This window comes from Oncorhynchus masou, chromosome 12 (assembly GCF_036934945.1).
Source record: "Oncorhynchus masou masou isolate Uvic2021 chromosome 12, UVic_Omas_1.1, whole genome shotgun sequence".
Lineage (NCBI taxonomy): Eukaryota > Metazoa > Chordata > Actinopteri > Salmoniformes > Salmonidae > Oncorhynchus > Oncorhynchus masou.
Genome location: NC_088223.1, coordinates 70,898,530 through 70,922,427, shown reverse-complemented (window position 1 = coordinate 70,922,427; position 23,898 = coordinate 70,898,530). Strand labels below are relative to the sequence as shown.

At 41.5% G+C, this 23,898-nt stretch overlaps 2 protein-coding genes across 2 annotated transcripts in view; both read left to right on the top strand.

The window, feature by feature from the left end:
* The first annotated feature begins 1,886 nt into the window (after positions 1–1,886).
* lrwd1 (leucine-rich repeats and WD repeat domain containing 1) lies at positions 1,887–12,578 on the top strand. Its single transcript, XM_064981863.1, has 16 exons — positions 1,887–1,997; positions 2,482–2,568; positions 2,838–3,072; positions 3,316–3,435; positions 3,627–3,773; positions 3,921–4,016; positions 4,253–4,633; positions 4,842–4,974; positions 5,849–5,955; positions 6,132–6,342; positions 7,738–7,810; positions 7,999–8,139; positions 8,246–8,340; positions 8,620–8,778; positions 9,054–9,160; positions 11,727–12,578. The coding sequence occupies exons 2-16, from the start codon at positions 2,489–2,491 to the stop codon at positions 11,877–11,879; spliced, it is 2,238 nt and encodes a 745-aa protein (XP_064837935.1). The 5' UTR covers positions 1,887–1,997; positions 2,482–2,488; the 3' UTR covers positions 11,880–12,578.
* A 1,289-nt stretch (positions 12,579–13,867) lies between these two features.
* The window catches only part of bckdk (branched chain ketoacid dehydrogenase kinase), a 30,868-nt gene continuing 20,837 nt past the window's right edge, over positions 13,868–23,898 (top strand). Inside the window, exons 1-3 of the mRNA XM_064981849.1 lie at positions 13,868–14,269; positions 16,617–16,685; positions 20,334–20,444. Coding sequence (XP_064837921.1) covers positions 14,027–14,269; positions 16,617–16,685; positions 20,334–20,444 — 423 coding nt within the window. The 5' untranslated portion in view covers positions 13,868–14,026. The remainder of the gene's footprint in view (positions 14,270–16,616; positions 16,686–20,333; positions 20,445–23,898) is intronic.

Below are 23,898 nucleotides of genomic sequence, written 5' to 3'. Positions count from 1 at the left end.
CATTATGAACACTGCCTAGAATTTTAACATAAAATACATAATATGTTACTATTGAAATGATAACAAAACCACTGAAATGATTGTTAATTATGTTTTATTCTTGTTGCCAAATAATTTATACACAAACAAAAATTCCAAAATTCTATACCAAAATTACCAATTTTTCTGATTGAATTGAATTATCTTATTAAAACACTAACCCAAGTGAACAACAAAAAGAATAACATCTTCATGAATCATTATAATAAGATATTTTCAGAGTGAATATAATTGCACTTAAATTGTTTCTTTTTTGTATTTTTTGTATGTTTGAGCATTGTTAATACCTGTGTTTGGTTTGCTAGACATGTTTGATGTAGCAATGTAAGTTAATATTTGTATTATGAATAATTTATTTTTAATTTTTTTAAAGTTGATAAAAAAACAAAAAAACAAACATGGTTGGTTAAGGCATATTGAGCAGGGCTAAAGGCTCTACAGTGAAATAAGACAGTAATCACTAACCAGGACAGTAATGGACAAGGCATATTGATATTATAGAGAGGCACGCGTAGCCAAGTGAACATGTGGGTCCAGTAAGTGGTTGGGCTGGCTGGGGACACGCGATTCAGACAGTTAGCAGGCTAACAAGATAACAGTTAGTAGGCCGGGGCTAAACAAGCTAGCAGTTAGAAGGCCGGGTTAGCAAGCAAGCAGTTAGCATGGGCTAGCAGTTACAGAACGGGCAGGTAAGCTAGCAGTTAGCAGGCCGGCAGTTAGTAGACCGGGTCAAGATAGCAGTTAGCAGGCCGGGTTAGCAAGCAGTTAGCAGGTGCTAGCAGTTAGCAGACCGGGTTAGCAAGCAAGCAGTTAGCAAAGGCTAGCAGTTAGCAGACCGGGTTAGCAAGCAAGCAGTTAGCAAAGGCTAGCAGTTAGCAGACCGGGTTAGCAAGCAAACAGATAGCAGGGGCTAGAAAGTTAGCCTTTGGGGGACGTCGCGATGGGGGTGAATCTGTTTTGCCTCTTCGTGCGGTGACGTCGATAGACCAGTCGTGGAATTAGTAGGGTTCCAAGTAGCTCTAGGTAACTAGCAGGCTAACTAGACTTCTGCACTACTCTAACCATGGAAACCTCAACCTGCCTCTCTCGCACGGAACATTTCTGATCCCCAACCCCAATGCTACACATTCATTGGTCTTATGCCCTTCTGCACACTTCTCACACCGAGGAATCTCCCTCCTATACACTGCTATCACATGCCCATAAGCTTGACACCTTTAACAACGTAATGTATTTGGCACAAAAGCTCGTACATGATAACTTATATTTTCTAACTTTGTCTTGCAAAGACTCACTTTGTCGGTTCAAAGACTCAACATCAAAACTCAAAAGAACAGACAATGACTCTTGGGGCAACAGCGTAGCCTAGTGGTTCGAGCGTTTGACTAGTAACCGGAAGTTTGCAAGTTCAAACCCCGAGCTGACAAGGTACAATTCTGTCGTTCTGCCCCTGAACAGGCAGTTAACCCACTGTTCCTAGGCAGTCATTGAAAATAAGGTAAAAAAAAAAAAACTTTCACCAGTCATGCCACCCTGTCTGCGTTGCACCAAACAACGAGCATCACAAACACCGGGAATCTTCCCTTTCAGTGTGTCAACTTTTACATTTACCGCTACCCCAGTAATCACTCCTTTCAATGGGGCCCTTTTCTTGAGAGCAAAACAATTCACATTATATTGCCCCATTTGTTTAACGCGGAGCGCCTTCTCCCTCTGGCCAGCAGAAACACAAACAAGTATTACAAGACCACTTCTGGTTACTCTCACCGTTTTCACCCATCCTGAAACCACAAAAGGCACGGGTCATGTTTAAAAAGGTTCTTAATCGTTTTTTAAAATATACTTTGCCACACTCAATATGGCGGCTATCTGGCTCTTACCGGATGGAAAGTTGATGAAAGCCCATGACTGGCTTGTCAATTATTTCGAGGGAAAGTTAGAGGTTCTACTGTGCTCTGGTACGTATAGTTTAATACTACTAAATATAAGTAATCTAGTTGAATTAACTGCTTTAGTCATAATTAAATCAGAATTATAGTTACAACAGCAATTCCTGACATTATTTGAATATCAATGAGCTTGAGTGGCAACGTAGCACGAGCGTAAATACTGGCCGCTATCGTTTTCGATAGTATTGTGACAAGTTTCACACGAGTTAGTTGTAACAAAAGAAACACTTAATCAACAGTTAATGTATGCGCGACCTTTGTCAATTTTGTCACGCCTAATTGTCTTTGCAAAGTACAGACGTCAAACAGTGATGCAAATCTATGTTGCTCGAACTTCCACGTGATCGTTCTACTCATTGTAGGTTTTCTCACATTCAAGTTTCGATCGCCTACTGCAGATAATAGTCTCGCCCCTAGCTGTCTGCGACCATATATACTGTATAAATGACCAAACTAGCTGAACACTGCTTACTTTTACTCTTTGCTTGTACAGACTAGATATGGGGAAAATAACAGAGAAACTACTGCTGGAGAAATGCACTCCAAAAAACACCAAACTGGAAGAAGTAAAGACACTAAAGTAAGTAAAGGCTGGTTCCTCTGTAGACTTGGGAATGTTATCAAACTAGGAGTGGAGAATGGCTTTGTCACAGCATAATGTATGTCTGAAGACCATGTTGAGTCTGTTTTAATGGATATGTATTTTGTCTCAATCCTATGTGAACAGTTTTTGAGGAAGAGCAGAACTACTTGAATACCTTGTTAGAGAAATTGTTATGTAGGCCAAGCATGTCTATTTTTCCATTTTATCTGGTGTTGCTAGTACTGACCCAGTGCTTCCCCATAAAGTCTCTCCAAGCTCGGTCTGAAGAGCAGTGACCTGCCTGTCCCCCTGCTTTCTCGCCTTCGCTGTCTGGAACAGTTGGACCTGTCTGGGAACAGACTTCAGGAGATGCCCTCCGGGCTAGTCCTGCCCTCCCTACGCTCTCTGGACCTGACCAACAATGAGATGGAAGATGTCACCACTCTGGACACACTGACCACCCTGGAGGATCTGAAGATTGAGGACAACCTCTACATCACTGTGAGGATCCACTGCTCTGTTTGTTTCTCCTTTAATTCTGCCTTCAGTCATTGTTATTGTATGATGTTTTTCTCTCATAGAGTTGTAAAATCTCAAGCTCTTTCTTTGTTTACCTTCTGGGTTACCAATTCTGTCATTTCTGTCACCTTTTCAGTATGCTATTTGTCAGTCGTTCTCATATATCTCCATTTTACTAACAATGACTGCCCATTGGAACGCATTGCTAATGCTTGTGTCTCGCAGGTCAATGACAACTACAAGCTGATAATCCTCCTGCCCAAGTTGAGGTTTTACAATGGGAACGATATCAGCAATACAGCCAACCACGTACGCTATGCCAACAGTGAGAACCTCAGGAAGAGGGTATGAGCCACTGTGTTCAAATTAATTCCTAAACACTTTGCACTTATTATAGTTTGCCATTTACCTGCTTAAAAATGAACTGATAAAAATAGTCATTACCTAATAACCGTTTGTCTTTCATCAAACAAGCACTGTTATGCATAATTTGCTACAAAGTAGGGACCAATTCTGTTGAATTCTTTGGTTTCTAGGTGTTAGCGCTGTGGGAGACCAGCTTTTCACTCCCTGACCACCGAACAGCAGAGAAACTAGCCATTGTGGAGAGGGATTTTGTCAGTGCGGTGCGTCATAAGGTGAAATATGGCCCCAGCTCTCTGACCGACTACACAAAATGGAGGGTAGGTTTTAACTGCTTATTACATTTCTCTTTTCCTTATAAGGACAATGATTTTATTTTATCGGAGTACAACTGGAACCATGCATATTATCTCACTGGTTTCTGACATTGCCGTTTAGGTTTTTGACATTGTATCACTGGCTTCTAGGTGGAGATGATAGCTAAAGAGCACATTCGCTCTTTGACCGAGCCAAATGAAGAGTACAGAGATACAGAGGAGCCTGCTGATACAAAGGAGAACTGTGTAAGGATTCAATACTCATTACTATACAGAGAATCCTGCTCTGAATTATTTTCATAGTTTATGTTCAAAGGGTTGTTATTATTTAAGCAGGTAATGTTCCAAATGCTGTGTTTGGATCATAAATATTTGTAATAGATGGTAAATAGATCAAGTTTATGGACAGATCTTTTACAAAGCTTTTAGATTAATTGTGTACCTTTCCTTTATGATAAGATAGATTTTCCCCATGTTTTCAGAATTTTCCTTTCCCAGCCAAGAGGAAGCGTTCCGCCTCGGCTGTCAAATGCGACGTAACCCTAAACCCTCAGAAAATAGCCAGAGCAAGTGTTCAAGCCGAGGAGAGCCCACACCGGTCAAGCCGTCTGCAAAGCATCCCTCATAAGGCAGAGCGGCCCATCAGCACCATACCAAGGACCCATAAGGCAGCACAGATCCCAGCCACCCCCATTAGGGGCCAGTCCAAACTCCTGGTGACCCCCAGGAACGGCCTGAGAGAGAAGCAACATCAGTCCAAAGAAGACATGCCACTGGCCAAACGGACTCGCAAGTCTGCCAGGCAACAGCGGTCCACAGAGGTCAACGAGACGCCTGGGAAAGTAATCTGCACCAAGTCTCAGGTATGATTTTCTATTCTTGGTTTGTTTTTGGTATAGCACATACTAGTACTACGCTCAATAAAGATATGGTGTAACTTTAGCTGGAGACTTGATGGTTGCTCATCATGTGGCCATTAGCTTTTCAGTGATTAACACAGGAACTCACACATTAATACATTCCCCACCCTGTCCACTCTACCCCCCTTATCCTCTCCTCCATCTCCTCTAGCATTCATCACAGGAGCCAGTGAGTCTGCAGCCTCTTCACGTCCTGCAGTGTCACAGTAAACAGGACAGCCCTGATGACTTTAGCACCCAGCTGTGGGCCTGTTCCTTCAAGCCCCCGCTAGACTACAATGGAGGTGAGTACCGTCCTGTCCTTCAATGGGGTCTCAAATCAAATTTTATTTTTCACGTGCCGAATACAACAGGTGTAGTAGACCTTACAGAGAAATGCTTACTTACAAGCCCTTAACCAACAATGCTTTAAGAAGCAAGGGAAAATGGATAAGATAGAAAATAAAGTAACAAATAATTAAACAGCCACAGTAAAATAACAAGCGAGGCTATATACAAGGGGTACCTGTACAGAGTCAATGTGTGGGGGCACCGGTTAGTTGAGGTAATTTAGGTAATAATATGTACATATAGGTAGAGTTATTAAAGTGATTAGCCAAATTGTCTGGGTAGCCATTTGATTAGCTGTTCAGGCCATGAGAAGCTGTTAAGAAACATTTTGGACCTAGACTTGGCGCTTCGGTACCGCTTCCTGTGTGGCAGCAGAAAGAACAGTCTATGACTAGGGTGACTGGAGTCTTTGACAATTGTTAGGGCCTTCCTCTGACACCGCCTGGTATAGAGGTCCTGGAAGGCAGGAAGCTTGGCCCCAGTGATGTACTGGGCGTACGCACTACCCTCTGTAGTGCCTTGAGGTTGTAAGCCGAGCAGTTGCTATACCAGGCAGTGATGCAACAAGTCAAGATGCTCTCAATGGTGCAGTTGTAGAACCTTTTGAGGATCTCAGGACCCATGCCAAATATTTTCAGTCTCCTGAAGGGGAATAGGCTTTGTCATGCCCTCTTCACGACTGTCTGAATGTGTTTTGGAGGGGGGTGGTTATAAGCAATTTGAGAGTATAAATTGGAGTAACATGCAATCATGATAAGCTCCACAGAAACGGTGTTAAAAATAATCTGCTCTAGCAAACCCTGTGTTCTTCTCCCTGTCATGTTGTAGATGTGAATGGTGCGACTCATATTGTGGCAACGTGTGGAGGAGAGTCTGTGTGCCTGATCGACTGTGAGACGGGACTGGTTATGAAGAAGTATAAGGTCCCTGGTGAGGTCAGTCCTGCTTCTGCGCATGTACAGTTTTTCCTGATAGGGCAATTTAGCTAGGTAGAAAACATCATACTTTATCCCACCATGTTCTTGTTTATCATGCACATTCCATGTTAGAAAACAAAATAAATGGTGAATTAATGGGGATTAAAATGTTAATTTATGATTCCACCCATCAGGAGTTCTTTTCTCTGGCATGGTCAACTGTGCTGATGTCACGGAAGGGCAACGTTTGCATGCGGCCCTGCAGTATCTTGGCGGCAGGGGGGAAGCGAGGCTTGGTGAAACTGCTTCACCCCAGAGCCAACGTGGCGTACGGAGAGTTCAGAGCCAGCCGCAAAGCCCTCTCAATCCTCTGCTTCAGTCCCCGCCAGGGCAACTTGCTCTTCAGTGAGTGGCCACTTCCTGTTTATCTTCTACACTGATCAAAAATATAAACTCAACATGCAACAATTTCAAAGATTTGATTGAGTTACAGTTCATATAAGGAAATCAGTCAATTGAAATAAATTCATTAGGCCCTAATCTTTGATGTCACATGACTGGGAATACAGATTTGCATCTGTTGATCACAGATACCATTAAAACAAAGGGTAAGGGCGTGGATCAGAAAACCATGCAGTGCGACACATCTCCTTCACAATCTGGACCTGGAAATGTTCAGCTTCCAGGAATTGTGTACAGATCTTTGTGACATGGGGCGTGCATTATCATGCTGAAACACTAGCTGATATCAGCGGATTAATGGCACGTTAATGAGCCTCAGGATCGATAAAATTCAATTGTGTTCGTTGTCCGTATCTTATGTCTGCCTGGATCTTAACCCCACTCTGTTTACAATGTTGACATCAGCAAACAGCACAGTGCCATACACTGTCTGCCGTCTCCCCGGTACAGTTGAAACCAGGATTCATCCGTGAAGAGCACTTCTCCAGCGTGCCAGTGGTAATTGAAAGTCAGCATTTGCCCACTGAAGTCTGTTTTTGAAGCGAAACTGCAGTCAGGTCAAGATCCTGGTGAGGATGACTAGCATGTAGAAGAGCTTCCCTGAGACGGTTTCTGGGTGGTCTCAGACAATCCCACAGTTGAAGTAACCGGATGTGGAGGTCCTGGGCTGGCGTGGTTATACGTGGTCTGTGGTTGTGAGGCCGGTTGGACTATGAAACATAGTTGGAGGCCGCTTATGGTAATGTAATGAACATTAAATTCTCTGTTAACAGCTGTGGTGGATATTCCAGCAGTCAGCATGCCAATTGCACACTCCCTCAAACTTGAGACATCTGTGGCATTGTGTTGTGTGACACAACTGCACATTTTAGAATGTCCTTTTATTGTCCCCCGCACAAGGTGCACCTGTGTAATGACCATGCTGTTTAATATGCTTCTTGACATGCCACACCTATCAGGTGGCTGGATTAATTTGGCAAAGGATAAATGCTTCGCAATAGGGATGTAAACAAATCTGAGAGAAATACGCTTTTTGTGCTTATCGAAAATTTCTGGGATCTTTTTTTTCAGCTCATGAAACATGGGACCAACACTTTACATGTTGTTTATATTTTTGTTCAGTGTATTTTATTTTGTTGTCTCATAAGCTTAGTTGGTTGGAGCATAACATCATGGTTGTAGGTTCCATACTCCAATAGAAGGGTCACAAGGTGCCAAACTACACGTGCTGAGGTGGCACCTGAAGTCCAAATGAGATCCATATGCTAAATGAGTGTGATGTAATGTGATATGTGGTATGTATGCTCCCTCGTTCAAACTTTCTCTTTTTTCCCCCAGCTGGGTCTTACGATAAAAATATATTATTGTGGGACATTGGCGGAGTGGACTGGGACTACAATTTCAAAGTCACGTGAGTCCACTCTGACGGTGCTTTATATTAGTTTTTTGTTGATATTGTGGGCAAATTAATTTGGTTTGCAAGTATTGAGCCGAAATGTATAACAACGGTAACGAAGTGGACACTTGTCCGTGTCATTATGCTCAGAGTTTTTGATGTCTGTCTCTGCCCTGGTGTTAACACATTTTATGGCCCAACAGTCAGCTGTTGGTGTTGGAGACCACCTCCACACCCCTGCACTTCTGCCTACCCCCTGCCACCCCAGACACACACCTCATCGCTGCCTGTGAGAAGGGGCTGCACAGCTACAACATCCAGCTCAACAAAGACCCCAAGAAAAGGTGAGGATCCGTAGTTTCTCTTTGTCTGTGTGTGCCTGCGTGGAGAGACATTGAAAGTTGGACTGCTCCCTGAGCGTCGACTCACGGTCTTCTTTTCCCTCTACAGGTCTGAGGAGATGGAGATCACATTCCCTGTGTATGACAAGGACCATGACTACCACACCATTGATGGCTTGGGATTCCTCACAAACGATGTCGTCGGTGAGTCAACTGCTCCTGTTTTGATCTGACACTGACCCTGTTATTAGATTGTCTTTTATGACTTAGGTAGATTTTATTTGACTTGATTGGAATTCAATCAACTTTATAGATCCCTAGAAGGGGATATTGGGTTTGATGTAATTCGAATAAATCTAGCATGAGCCTGTTCATTTACAAGCGCTAACCCTGGAAGTCACCCACCCCTTCTTGTTTCCCTCCACGTCTCGCCTTTCCCTTTCCTCCTCCTCACTTTGTCCACATGTTTTCTATCCCTCTCAGCCTCTAAGAGCCACATGCAGGGCTCGATCTACCTGTGGAGCTGGAATGACACGCGAGCCCAGCGGCCCAATAAGAAGAAGGAGGTATGTGCTGTGATCTTGGTGGAGCTGCAGTGGTCCAGCACGGACATCCCCTACCTGTCCCTCAACACCTGCCCCAGTGAGTCACAGCATGTCACAACAACACGGCAACATGTCACAACACAGCATGTTATAGCATGTTCCAGCATGCAACTTTTTCAGTCAAGACCATAATGTGTAAATGGCATTGATCGAACCCATAGTCTTAAAATTCTAATACAGACAAAGGCACGATTGAAGGGATTACCCCCACAACCGTTGACTAAGAAAGAAGATAGTAAAATTGTTTTCATCAAAACCATTATTGTATAAAACAGTTTAATGTGAATGTGAGCGTATGTTCTTCTTTCCTAGGTAAAGGCTATGTGGTGTGTGGTGACGAAAGAGGGAGACTGTGGACGTACCATGTAACAGACCTCAAGGCCAACTTTAGGAGTGGCAAAGCAATTCCTGCCACAGAGGTACTTATTAGTGAAACGACTTATTAAAATGATAGTTTACTCCAAAATAACATTTGTCAGATGTTTTCAGACCTTAAATGTGATCTCCTGTTGAGATTAATCAAATCAATGTTTATTGGTCGCAAGCTACGAATATAACAGGTGTAGTAAACCTTACCGTGTAATGCTTACTTAAAAGCCTTTAACCAACAATGCAGTTCATGATATAGTTAAGAAAATATTTACTTTTCCTTTAGTTTATTTAGTAACACAAAATAATAATACCGAGGCTATATACAAGGGGTACCGGTACTGAATCATTGTGCGGGGGTACAGGTTACTCAAGGTAATTATCCATGTCCTAGCCATCTGTTGTGTAGATCCAGCTATATGTCTCAATCTTAAATGAATGGGAAAGATGGTCACCATCTAACTTGAGCCATATTGAACCAAATATTGAGGCACTCCAGGGTTTCTGTTAACCAGTCAATTGTCCGGGAAAAGAAGAAAAAAATCCCTTTGTGAAATAATAATGCTTTTTAGCCTATTAATTGGTGGAAATACCAGTCAATGGAATTTTTTTTAACTGGTCATGCTTATTGGTCAGTATGTTAATTTGCACAATTTTGTGAAATTAAATTGTCACGTGTGTACAGTATATTCATGATGTATATTATTTATTTTGTATACAGCATACAGAGAGCCTTTGAGCAGAAAATGTCTTAGTCAGTGCGAGAGCTGATGCTACAGCATCTCAAATACCAAATGCATAGGCAACGGAAAGCAGGCTTCACCAGCGTGTCACACACCACCTTGCAATAAGATGGAGGCAATATGCATTTTGAAAACATACTTAATTTTTTTAAACCTGAAGGCTTCAATAGATATTATGAGGCATGTCTTTCCTTGCTTCAAAATAGCCTAGCCAAAATCAGACCATATCTGTGAAGGAAATTGTTTTATCAACTTTCTTTTATTGTCTATTAGACAAAGGCACAAACCTTTTTATTTCTTAGATTTTTTGGGGGTGGTAGATCAGCTTTAATATTGCAGATTGATTGTAGCTTCCATCAAATTAATTGTCTGCATCATTTTCTATCCACCATATATGTGTTGTATATACAGTACCAGTCAAAAGTTTGGACGCACCTACTCATTCAAGGGTTTTTCTTTATTTTTTTCTACTTTCTACATTGTAGAATAATAGTGAAAACATCAAAACTATGAAGTAACATATGGAATCATGGAGTACCCAAAAATTGTTAAACAAATCAAAATATATATATATATATATGTTTGAGATTCTTCAAAGTAGTCACCCTTTGCCGTGACAGCTTTGCACACACTTGGCATTCTCTCAACCAGCTTCATTAGGAATGCTTTTCCAACAGTCTTGAAGGAGTTCCAACAAATGCTGAGCACTTGTTTGCTGCTTTTCCTTCACTCTGTGGTTCAACTCATCCCAAACCATCTCAATTGGGTTGAGGTTGGGTGATTGTGGAGGCCAGGTCATCTGATGCAGCACTCCATTACTCTCCTTGGTCAAATAGCCCTTACACAGCCTGGAGGTGTGTTGGGTTATTGTCCTGTTGAAAAACAATTGATAGTCCCACTAAGCGCAAACTTTGCTTATTTGAGCTATTCTTGCCATAATATGGACTTGGTATTTTACCAAATAGGGCTATCCTCTATATACCCCCCTACCTTGTCACAACAAAACTGATTGGCTCAAATGCATTAAGAAGGAAAGAAATTCCACAAAATAACTTTTAACAAGGCAGGTGTGTTAATTGAAATGCATTCCAGGTGACTACCTCATGAAACTAGTTGAGAGAATGCCAAGAGTGTGCAAAGCTATCGTCAAGGAAAGGGTGGCTACTTTGAAGAATCTCAAATATGTTAATTTGTTTCACACTTTCATAGTTTTGATGTATTCACTGTTATTCTACAATGTAGAAAATAGTAAAAATAAAGAAAAACCCTTCAATGAGTGGGTGTGTCCAAACTTTTGATTGGTACTGTGTATGTATACATATCTTTAAAAATATATATCTTCCTTTTATTATTGTTCTTCTAACCCTACCACCCCTCCCATAATTGGAATAAACTAATGAACAACAACACTTTGGCTTCTACTTCCAGCTTATACATACTATATACATTTTACGGACACAATCTATTTTACAATAGTTATATTTAGTTTGTTTTTAGTCCTGTCCTTCGTCTACCCTCAACCTCATTTGTCCAACCAGTTTGTTTTCTATTTGCCATATATTTTTAACCGTGCTGGGTGGATGCCCTAATCAGGTTACGCACCCAATGCATATGGGTCTGGTAAATTTCACAATTGTGTGGTAAATTTAAAATGCTGCCGGGCAAATGTCTGGTGCCATATTTTCCTAACGGAAACCCTGAGCCACTCATGGTGGGCAATTGACAGGCTCTGCTATGTCACCCTTTATCTTTCCCTCTAGTCTACAACCGGTCAGTCTTATGTCATAATTTCTCACTGAAATTATATTCTGGGTGTCATCGAATGTTTACCATGTAATTAGATTACCTACTAAAGCAGTTTGGGGCTTTGCAGATCCTGGCATGGCCGTTACCTGTGAGGAATGGACAGGGCCCAGTGGAAGGTCCCCCTATCAACAGTGTGGCCATGGATCCTGAGCTCAGATACCTGGTGGCCCTCAGCGACAAGAACATGGCAGTGGTGTGGATAAGAACGGAGACTTCCTGAGGACCAAACAACTTCTCCCGGGTTAATTTTCCCACGTTCACTGGGTGTAAATACTGGGTTGGTTTTACTGGTATCACTTCAACCTATCAAGACTGCCCTTTCAAGGCAGTGATGTTCAGTAAGGAAAGGAATTTATTCAATGCTATTGGGAATTTGCTTTGGCTTGGACTTGGCCCCTTTCTGGTTTTTGTTTGACCTCACTCTACTATTGACTTCTCACCTTACCACTCGGCTTAAATGTACCAGGCCTAATTTTAACTCCCCTCCTCGCCAGCATCTATTAGATGTAGTCTATTTTGATGCAGAGATTGCCTCATGGCAAGATAAGAACAATAAGAATATACATATAATAAGAATATACATATACTGAAATTCATGTGTGATGCCTGTACAGATTAGATGTATTTGCATTTTTACCTTTTTATTTTTACAGCTGTACTAATTGTACTTTTACTATTCAGTTAGATTATGTCTAATGTGATTTTTGTTTTGTTTTTTGTAAACATTTTCTTTCCCCAAACATACAATATCAGTTTACCCACTGACATGGAAATGTATGATCAAAATGATGTTTGAACTGTTTCAACCACAATGCATGATTGTACATGCAGATTATTATGGCCTTTTCGAGTGTTGGTGGATATGATTTACATTAAGAACATCTGCCACATTAAATGGGATTGATGTCCTAAATTTCAATTGTGTAGTGTGTTTTTGTATGCGGCTATACAGGCAGCCCAATTCTGATCTTTTACCACAAATTGGAGTTTTTACCAATAAGATCAGATATTTTGCTAATAATTTGGCACAAGATCAGAATTGAGCTGACTGTGAAAACCAGCATAATGCTGCGTTGATAACCAAGTGGGAAGGTGGTAATTGCCATTTGTGAAATTGGATCCATTCACATGCTTGGAACTCGTTGAGAAATGGTTACAAAAAAAAAAACAAGCTGAGGCAACCATGAACTAAAAGTACAGCTATTGTGCTCGCAAATAAGTTAGTTTTCAAAAAAAACATGAATAGATTGCTTTTTATACATGTTTTATAACATTTAACTGCTGGAAATGCTGTTATGTGGTATTTTCCTTCATATGTGACATCAGAGTTCAGCATGTCGGAGCTCAGAGATGATAGATGAGTTTCCCACAAGTAATTACCAGTTGGAGGGCCGTCAATTTAAATGTTCCTATTTGTATGTGGTAAAAACCATCTTCCCCACTTGTAACTCCATTCTTGGTATACCTACATAGGCCAACACTTTTGTAATTTCAGTGTATCTATTCGAGGGGGAAACCTAAATGTGTTCACTGGTGCTTGAGCAATTCCTTTTAAGCACATTTACCCTTGTGGTGAAATGTGCTTAACATTTTGACCTCATTCAATGTATATCATGGTACACTAATTACATGGAGAGAAACAAAGTAGCGGCTCTTATTTTATTTTCCTTTATTTTGCTCAACTGGTGACTAACTTATTTAGCATAATCCTTTGCATTGTATTGGACAATGCCAAATAAATTCTGATTCCAAGAACACAGGATGAGATGTTACTATCCTTTGTGCAAGCACTTCCAAGAGTTAATGAACAGTGAGCGTGGTGAAATTTGGGGAGCGCATCGTCAGTAGTCGTCAGTAGTGTACCTTTGGTTCCTAGGGTGTTTCGGCCTTTCACACTATACACCCTCCCCAAAGGCGGCCAGCGACAGGGTGATCAATCCTACGCTTGCGTCCCATTCCCAATTAGTCATAGGAGTTGCCTTGTTGTTGATAGCCAACATCCCATATATATATATATATAAATATATATATATATATATATATATAAACCTGTTTTATAAACATCCATTGACATGGAAAAGAACATTGTGTGCTCTTCCTGGTCCCTCAGTAACGTTACCAGTAAATTGTGGGAGTGGAAATACCCTATTCCCGCCTCTCGTCTCTGCGATTGGTTAAACCAACACGTCTTCTGACAAACACTGTTGCAGGCTGGTCAATCTCTTCACATAAAGACCATTCTGTACTCTTCATGAGGCTGTAAGCGTGTCTTTGTGCAAGGGTGGCCTAATATAATGGCCTGTTGAGACAGTAAATATTTTAAACAATCTCTGAACAGGACTCTGTCCTTGTTAATTGATTTTCGAAATGCGTCGCAGAGTGACAGGTACTGCGTTTGAGATGCTGGGCTGTGGTGGTACTATCACGACCCCGAGGGTGAGAAGGCTTTTGCTTGCCCCCATCACGAAACCAATCACCCCCACCTCGACAGACAACGAAAGATTTCGTTCTACATCTTCAATACAGGGATATACAGAACTGGCACGAGAGAGGTCCAAAACCGTTACGTCGTTTTACAACCAGTCTGCAATCGATGTCTCGGCAGAAAAGGTAAGGAAATTATGTAAACCAAACTTGCCATTGTTGCCCATGCAGTACTAAGCCGCAGCACGGGCTTTAGGAGCTAGCTAGATGACGTTAGCTAGCACAGTTAACCAGCGTAGTAAAGGGAAGCGCTGTAGCCAGCTCGCTACAGTAGCTGTTGAGAACACGTATGGTTAGCTAGAATCGTTGGTAAGAATGTTTGTATCGTATGTATACACTCGTGCATTGCCTTGGGGTAGATATTCTGCTAGGTATAGTAGCAAGCAACTGTAACTACCACCATGAGAAATAACAGCAAAAGTGCCAGACTTGCTCGCTTTATAGCCTAATTTAGGTATTATTAAAATATAGATTTGTTAATTTAACTACCTAGCTAGTATCGTTCGTGATTAGTGGGAGTGAACAACACGGGTATAGACACAAGGGTCAATCCAAGGTCAGTAAATTAACCTAGACAGAAATTAGTCAGGAATGCGGACACTAAATTATATGATAGGACTAGTAAACGAGAGGGGAACTGGTAGTACACTACGTTGTCAAGAGTTTACCAGATAATTTTATATTTCAGCTTATCATTCACCAGATCATGAAACGACTGAGAAAATCAATAACATGGTCATGTGGCTGCTGTATTTGTGTGTGACTGCAGCAAGCAACCTACATAGTTTTCATTCCTATTTGACTAGGTAGTGGGACATATGCAGGGCCTTCATTAACTCAAATAGTGAAACCATTGTGCTAACAATTACAAATCCTTATGTAATTCATGTCCCAGACATTATTTGGCACCAGCTGCCCAGGGCCCACATTTATTTAAAAAAATTTTTACAAACAATTTCGGTCATCAGTTGAAGCTCATTGTTAAACCAGTGACACTACCTCCTCAAAGGATAGAAGTAGCATAAGCCAATATCATGCTACAGATATATATATGCAGCACATTTCAGACATACATTGGTATGTGCTTTACAGAAAAAAAAACTATGAGAAGAGAACCTCATTTACTACACAACAAACAAGATAAAAAAAACAAAAGAATGGGACAAACTGAATTTGAGCAAAGATAAAAAGATTGCGTTTTAAGGTCTCTTTTTTTTGTATATATATTTTATCTATCTATCGTTTCTACCCCCCCGCAGGTTCTCTGGCAGGCTATTCCAGAGGCTGATAGTTAAAAGGACCTGAGTGACCTACTGGGTACATGTATTGCAGTGCACAATTGTGAATTGATTTAAGACCAATAGAAGAATATTACAATTAATTCTGAAACTCACAGGCAGCCAGTGCAGAGACCTTTAAAAACGGCATAATGTGTGATCTCTGCCTTGTCTTGGTCAGTACCTGTGTGCTGCAGGATTCTGTATGTTTTGGAGTTGAACAATGGCTTTCTTGGGTATACCAGACAGGAGAGCATTACAGTAGTAATAAAAGCATGGGTGAGTCTCTCTGTATCAGCCTGAGAGAAACGTCCGCACCTTGGCAATGCTTCTCAGGTGGTAAAAAGCTATTTTGGTCACATTCCTAATGTGTGATTAAAAATGTTGTTCAGAATTGAAAAAAATAAAACCTAGATGTAATTAGTTGTGATTACCATCATACTGAAGGTGACTTGGTAAGGGTTTCTCTTTCTCTCTCATTAACACACTGCAATCAGTTACAGTTGAAGCTCACATCCACTACAAGACCATGGTGCTCACCTATGGAACAGTAAGAGGAACTGCCCGTCCCTACCATCAAGCTATGCTCAAACCCAACCCGAGCACTCCGTTCTGCCATACCTCATGTTTCTTGGCCCTCCCACCCCTATGGGAGGGCATCTCCCGCTCAGCCCAGTCCAAGCTATTCTCTGTCCTGGCACCCCAATGGTGGAACCAACTTGCCCCTGAAGCTAGGACAGCAGAGTCCCTGCCCATCTTCTGAAAACATCTGGAACTCTGCCTCTTCAAACAGTATTTTAAACAATAGCCCATCCCACCCCCCCCATTCTAGCGCGGACTCTACTGACAGCTACGTTATTGAGGGAAAAATGTACTTTCGATGCCTGTGATATGTGGTTGTTCCCTCCTCGCTATCTTAAGATGAATGCACTAACTGTAAGTCCCTATGGATAAGAGCATCTGCTGAATGACTAAAATGTAAAAAAAAATATATATATTGCTGACAGTCACATGCACTTCACATGGCAAAGGTAGAAAATCTGTTGTTGGGTAAACTCACTGTTCTTGGGAGATTGGGTTATTGTGTCCGGTATCCGTATCTAATGAAATCACAACATAGTTGTCTGCTTGTGTCCACTAATATTGGAGGCCTAGTTAAGTGGATTTCTTAAACTGTTTTTCTCCTCTCTCCGCAGGCCTCAGTCCGACTTACACCAGCCACCTTGCTCTACGCTGGGAAGTCTCCAGATGGACACCACATCCTGGTAACTGACCACTCTGTCCAGTCATTGTAGCATATTTTATGGTTATTTCTCATCATATTAGGCCTAATACATGCTTCGTGATTGACTGCCTTGAAGGTTACTTGATAAGTGATATCTTTATACACACTTTAAAGTGGTCTATAGAGTAAACAATTTGTCCGACATCTGTCTTTTTACCGTATGCTGCTTTACGAATGTCATCTTGCGAGAAGGTTTACGTGTAGCTCTCTATCACTGGAAATATCATTTGATAAGACTAAAGGTCGAGCGATTATGATTTTTTTTAACGCCGATACCAATTATCGGAGGACCAAAAAAGCTGATGCCGATTTATCAATGTTTTTAAATTGTTTAAAATGTATTTTATTTATATACAGTGGGGAGAACAAGTATTTGATACACTGATGATATTGCAGGATTTTCTACTTACAAAGCATGTAGAGGTCTGTCATTTCTATCATAGGTACACTTCAACTGTGAAAGACGGAATCTAAAACAAAAATCCAGAAAATCACATTGTATGATTTTTAAGTAATTAATTTGCATTTTATTGCATGACATAAGTATTTGATCACCTACCAACCAGTAAGAATTCTGGCTCTCACAGACCTATTAGTTTTCTTTAAGAAGCTATCCTGTTCTCCACTCATTACATGTATTAACTGCACCTGTTTGAACTCGTTACCTGTATAAAAGACACTTGTCCACACACTCAGACTCCAACCTTTCCACAATGGCCAAGACCAGAGAGCTGTGTAAGGACATCAGGGATAAAATTGTAGGCCTGCACAAGGCTGGGATGGGCTACAGGACAATAGGCAAGCAGCTTGGTGAGAAGGCAATTGTTGGTACAATTATTAGAAAATGAAAGAAGTTCAAGATGACGGTCAATCACCCTCGGTCTGGGGCTCCATGCAAGATCTCACCTCATGGGGAATCAATGATCATGAGGAAGGTGAGGGATCAGCCCAGAACTACACCTGAAGAGAGCTGGGACCACAGTCTCAAAGAAAACCATTAGTAACACACTACGCCATCATGGATGAAAATCCTGCAGCACACGCAAGGACCCCCTGCTGAAGCCAGTGCATGTCCAGGCCCGTCTGAAGTTTGCCAATGACCATCTGGATGATCCAGAGGAGGAATGGGAGAAGGTCATGTGGTCTGATGAGACAAAAATAGAGCTTTTTGGTCTAAACTCCACTCGCTGTGTTTGGAGGAAGAAGGATGAGTACAACACCATGCCAACCTTGAAGCATGGAGGTGGAAACATCATTCTTTGGGGATGCTTTTCTGCAAAGGGGACAGGACGACTGCACCGTATTGAGGGGATGATGGATGGGGCCATGTATCGCAAGATCTCCCTCAAGATTTTCTATGGGGTTGAGATCTGGAGACTGGCTTGGCCACTCCAGGAACTTGAAATGCTTCTTACGAAGCCACTCCTTCGTTGCCCGGGCGGTGTGTTTGGGATCATTGTTATGCTGAAAGACCCAGCCACGTTTCATCTTCAATGCCCTTGCTGATGGAAGGAGGTTTTCACTCGAAATCTCACGATACATGGCCCCATTCATTCTTTCCTTTACACGGATCAGTCGTCCTGGTCCCTTTGCAGAAAAACAGGCCCAAAGCATGACGTTTCCACCCCCATGCTTCACAGTAGGTATGGTGTCCTTCGGATGCAACTCAGCATTCTTTGTCCTCCAAACACGACGAGTTGAGTTTTTACCAAAAAGTTCTATTTTGGTTTCATCTGACCATATGACATTCTCCCAATCTTCTGGATCATCCAAATGCACTCTAGCAAACTTCAGATGGGCCTGGACATGTACTGGCTTAAGCAGGGGGACACGTCTGGCACTGCAGGATTTGAGTCCCTGGCGGCGTAGTGTGTTACTGATGGTAGGCTTTGTTACTTTGGTCCCAGCTCTCTGCAGGTCATTCACTAGGTCCCGCCCGTGTGGTTCTGGGATTTTTGCTCACCGTTCTTGTGATCATTTTGACCCCACGGGGTGAGATCTTGCGTGGAGCCCCAGATCGAGGGAGATTATCAGTGGTATTGTATGTCTTCCATTTCCTAATAATTGCTCCCACAGTTGATTTCTTCAAACCAAGCTGCTTACCTATTGCAGATTCAGTCTTCCCAGCCTGGTGCAGGTCTACAATTTTGTTTCTGGTGTCCTTTGACAGCTCTTTGGTCTTGGCCATAGTGGAGTTTGGAGTGTGACTGAGGTTGTGGACAGGTCTTTTATACTGATAAGTTCAAACAGGTGCCATTAATACAGGTAACGAGTGGAGGACAGAGGAGCCTCTAATCAAAGAAGTTGTTACAGGTCTGTGAGAGCCAGAAATCTTGCTTGTTTGTAGTTGACCAAATACTTATTTTCCACCATAATTTGCAAATAAATTCATTAAAAATCCTATAGTGATTTTCTAGATTTTTTTTTTCTCATTTTGCCTGTCATATTTGAAGTGTACTTATGATGAAAATTACACAATTGGTGGCTGACTAAATACTTTTTTGCCCCACTGTTGTGTGTGTGTGTGTAATGACAATTACAACAATACTCAATCAACACTTATTTTAAATTAATATAATACATAAAATCAATTTAGTCCCAAATAAATAATGAAATATGTTCAATTTTTAGTTTAAATAATGCAAAACAGCGTTGGAGAAGAAAGAAAGTGTAATATGTGCCATGTAAAAAAGCTAACGTTTAAGTTACTTTCTAAGAACATATGAAAGCTGGTGGTTCCTTTTAACATGATTATTCCCAGGTAAGAAGTTTTAGTTGTTAAAGGAATTATAAAACTATTTCTCTCTCCACCATTTGTATTTCATATACCTTTGACTATTGGATGTTCTTATAGGCACTTTAGTATTGCCAGCCTAATCTCGGGAGTTGATAGGCTTGAAGTCATAAACAGCGCTGTGCTTCAAGCATTGCGAAAAGCTGCTGGCAAATGGAGGAAAGTGTAGTTTGAATGAATGCTTACGAGCCTGCTGCTGCATATCGCTGCTCAGACTGCTATATCTAAACATAGACTTAATTATAACATAACACAGAAATACCAGCCTTGGGTCATTAATATGGTCAAATCCGGAAACTATAATTTCGAAAACAAAACGTTTATTCTTTCAGTGAAATATGGAACCGCTCCGTATTTTATCTAACGGGGGGCAACCCTAAGTCTAAATATTGCACCGCATTGATTATATGCAACGCACACCAAACTAGTTAAGCTAGTAATAACTATACATGGTTGATTGTTTAAAAAAAATAAGTTTAGTGCCAGCTAGTAATTTACCATGACTTCTTGCTGCATGCACTCGAGAAACAGATGTTCAGCCTGCAACGCAGTTTCCTCTTGGAGTGCAATATAATTGGAAAACTTGAAATTGGCCCTAATTAAACGCCCATTCCGATTATTCGGTCAACCTCTAGACAAGACTATACTACTCTAAATAACCTGAGTCATATCTGAAGATGTCTGCTTTTTCTCTGGTGTAAAACTGGTTTGACTGGTAGTGAAGTTCAAAATTCAAGGGGATTCCTTTATTAGCCTAGTCATTGAGATCACTTTGCCTTGCACTGTATTGTCCACGTTGTGTATGCGTCTCACCCTATCATCCTGTGTCTGTAGAGCAGTGCCAAGTACTTGCACAAGGAGTTGCCTGTACGGATCGCTCACCGTATCAAGGGCTTCCGCAGCCTGCCCTTCATCATTGGCTGCAACCCCACCATCCTGCAAGTTGTGAGTTCCTTCTGTTTTATTTATTTTTTTCTCTCCCTTTCTCCCTCGATGTTGAGGTCTCTCTCTGGTGCTTCTCTCTTTGTCAACATGTCTGGTTTACCTTTCTGGGGTATTAACGCTCCTTTGCGATTTGCCAAACTTTCAGGACAAGCCTCATTCCAATCATTGGACATGTATGGGACAGGAGGGCGCCAGAAACAGCATTGAGTCAGTGCCAATGTGCCAATCAAAATACACTGAGTATACCACACATTAAGAATAGAACTTACTTTCCATGAGACTGACCAGTGAACCTGGCAGCGTAGCCTAGTGGTTAGTGTTAGACGAGTAACCAAAGGTTGCAAGTTCAAACCCCCGAGCTGACAAGGTACAAATCTGTCATTCTGCCCCTGAACAAGGCAGTTAACCCACTGTTCCTAGGCCGTCATTGAAAATAAGAATTTGATCTTAACTGACTTGCCTAGTTAAATAAGGGTAAAATAAAAAAAAACCCAGGTGATCCCTCATTGATGTCACTTGTTAAATCCACTTCAATCAGTGTAGATGAAGGGGAGGAAAAAGGTTAAATAGTTATTTTTAAGCCTTGAGCAAATTGAGACAGTTGAGACATGGATTGTATGTGTGTACCATTCAGTGTGAATGGACAAGACAAAATATTTAAGTGCCTTTGAACACACCGATTTGAGTGTCAAGAACTGCAGCACTGCTGTGTTTTTTTCACACTCAAGTTTACCATGTGTATCAAGAATGGTCCAACACCCAAAGGACATTCAGCCAACTTGACACAACTGTGGGAAGCATTGGCGTCAACATGGGCCACCACTCCTTTGGAATGCATTCAACACCTTGTTGAGGCCATGCCTGACACATTGAGGCTGTTATGAGGGCAAGGGGGGTGCAACTCGATATTAGGAAGGTGTCCCTAATGTTTGGTATACTCGGTGTAGACTGACTTTTGACAGTGATTCATTGAGAATGCACTTGTTACAAAACACTAGAGCTGGGAGACGTGTACAAAAATCCATATCTCAATAAATTTATAGAATTGATGCGATAAACGTAATTTTCTAACTCAGCAAATAAACATCCTCTCACTGTCACTGTTTATTTTCAGTAAATTTAACGTGTCAATATTTGTATGAACATAAGATTCAACAACTGAGACATAAACTGAACAAGTTTCACAGACATGTGACTAACAGAAATGTAATAATGTGTCCCTGAACAAAGGGGGGATGTCAAAAGTAACAGTCAGTATCTGGTGTGTCCACCAGCTGCATTAAGTACTGCAGTGCTTCTCCTCCTCGTGGACTGCACCAGATTTGCCAGTTCTTGCTGTGAGATGTTACCCCACTCTTCCACATTGGTACCTGCAAATTCCCAGACATTTCTTGGGGGGAATGACCCTCACCCTACGATCCAACAGTTCCCAGACGTGCTTGATGGGATTGAGATCCGGGCTCTTCACTGGCCATGGCAGAACACTGACATTCCTGTCTTGCAGGAAATCACGCACAGAACGAGCAGTATGGCTGGTGGCATTGTCATGCTGGAGGGTCATGTCAGCATGAGCCTGCAGGAAGTATACCACATGAGGGAGGACGATGTCTTCCCTGTAACGCACAGCAACGAGATTGCCTGCAATGACAACAAGCTCAGTCCGCTGATTCTGTGACACACTGCCCCAGACCATGACGGACCCTCCACCTCCAAATCGATCCTGCTCCAGAGTACAGGCCTCTGTGTAACGCTCATTCCTTCAAAGATGAACGCGAATCCGACCATCACTCCTGGTGAGACAAAACCGCGACTCGTTAGTGAAGAGCACTTTTTGCCACTCTTGTCTGGTCCAGCGACGGTGGGTTTGTGCCCATAGGCAACGCTGTTGCTGGTGATGTCTGGTGAGGACCTGCCTTACAACACTCCTACTGGCCCTCAGTCCAGCCTATTGTGGACAGTCTGAGCACTGATGGAGGGATTGTGCGTTCCTGGTGTAACTCGGGCAGTTGTTGTTGCCATCCTGTACCTGTCCCGTAGGTGTGATGTTCGGCTGTACCGATCCTGTGCAGGTGTTAAACGTGGTCTGCCACTGTGAGAATGATAAGCTGTCTGTCCTGTCTCCCTGTAGCGCTGTCTTAGGTGTCTCACAGTACTGACATTGCAATTCATTTCCCTGGCCACATCTGCAGTCCTCATGCCTCCTTGCAGCATGCCTAAGGCACGTTCACGCAGATGAGCAGGGATCCTGGGCATCTTTCTTTTGGTGTTTTTCAAAGTCAGTAGAAAGGCTTCTTTAGTGTCCTAAGTTTTCATAATTGTGACCTTAATTGAGTACCGTCTGTAAGGTGCATGTTCATTAATTGTTTGTTTCATTAAACAAGCATGGAAAACAGTGTTTAAAACCTTTACAATGAAGATCTTTGAAGTTATTTTGATTTAATACGAATCATCTTTGGAGGACAGGGTCCTGAAAAAGGGCTGTTTTTTTTTTTGCTAAGTTTATTTACAGTTGTAACACTAATGTGCACCACAGTTTTTGTTACTATCCTTTAAACTACTGCTACTTGTTTGATGGTTGTAGCCATCAATTGTCCCATTAACAATCCCCTATATTGGCAAACTATTTCATCTCAAACTTCACATTTTCTAGTTTAGGCTACTTATCGTAATGAACGATATTAGCAAATGCCTGAAATGTATGGTCGGTGTGGCTCATTTTCGGTTTATTTTCCCAGCTCTACATAAAACTCTGCTAGCATTTATTTGCTAAGCTGCATCTCTTAGCTTCCTATATTTTGTGAGATGGGCTTCTTAATAAAAAAACATGCGCCGGAGAAAATTGTTTTATGTAGAGGTGCTGACTAATGGCAAATAAGCTATAAAAATAGTTACACACTGTGTGTGTGTGTGTGTGTGTGTGTGTATGTATATATATATATATATTAGTTGAAGTCATAAGTTCAAATACATTTAAACTCCGCTTTTCACAATTCCTGACATTTAATCCAAGTAAAAATTCCCTGTCTTAGTTCAGTTAGTATCACCACTTTAATTTAAGAATGTGTAATGTCAGAATAATAGTAGAGAATTATTTCTTATCACATCAAAGCCCTGACCTCAATCCTATAGAAAATATGGGAAGAACTGAAAAAGCATGTGCGATCAAGGAGGCCTACAAACCTGATTCAGTTACACTAGCTCTGTCAGGAGGAATGGGCCAAGTTAACAATATAAAGGCAATGCTACCAAATAGTAATGGAGTGTATGTAAACTTCTGACCCACTGGGAAAGTGATACAGTGAAATAATCTGTCTCTAAACAATTGTTGGAAAAATGAGTTGTCATGCACAATGAAGGTGTCCTTGCCAAAACTATAGTTTGTTAATACGAAATTTGTGGAGTGGTTGAAAAACAAGTTTTAATAACTCCAACCTAAGTGTATGTAATCTTTGTG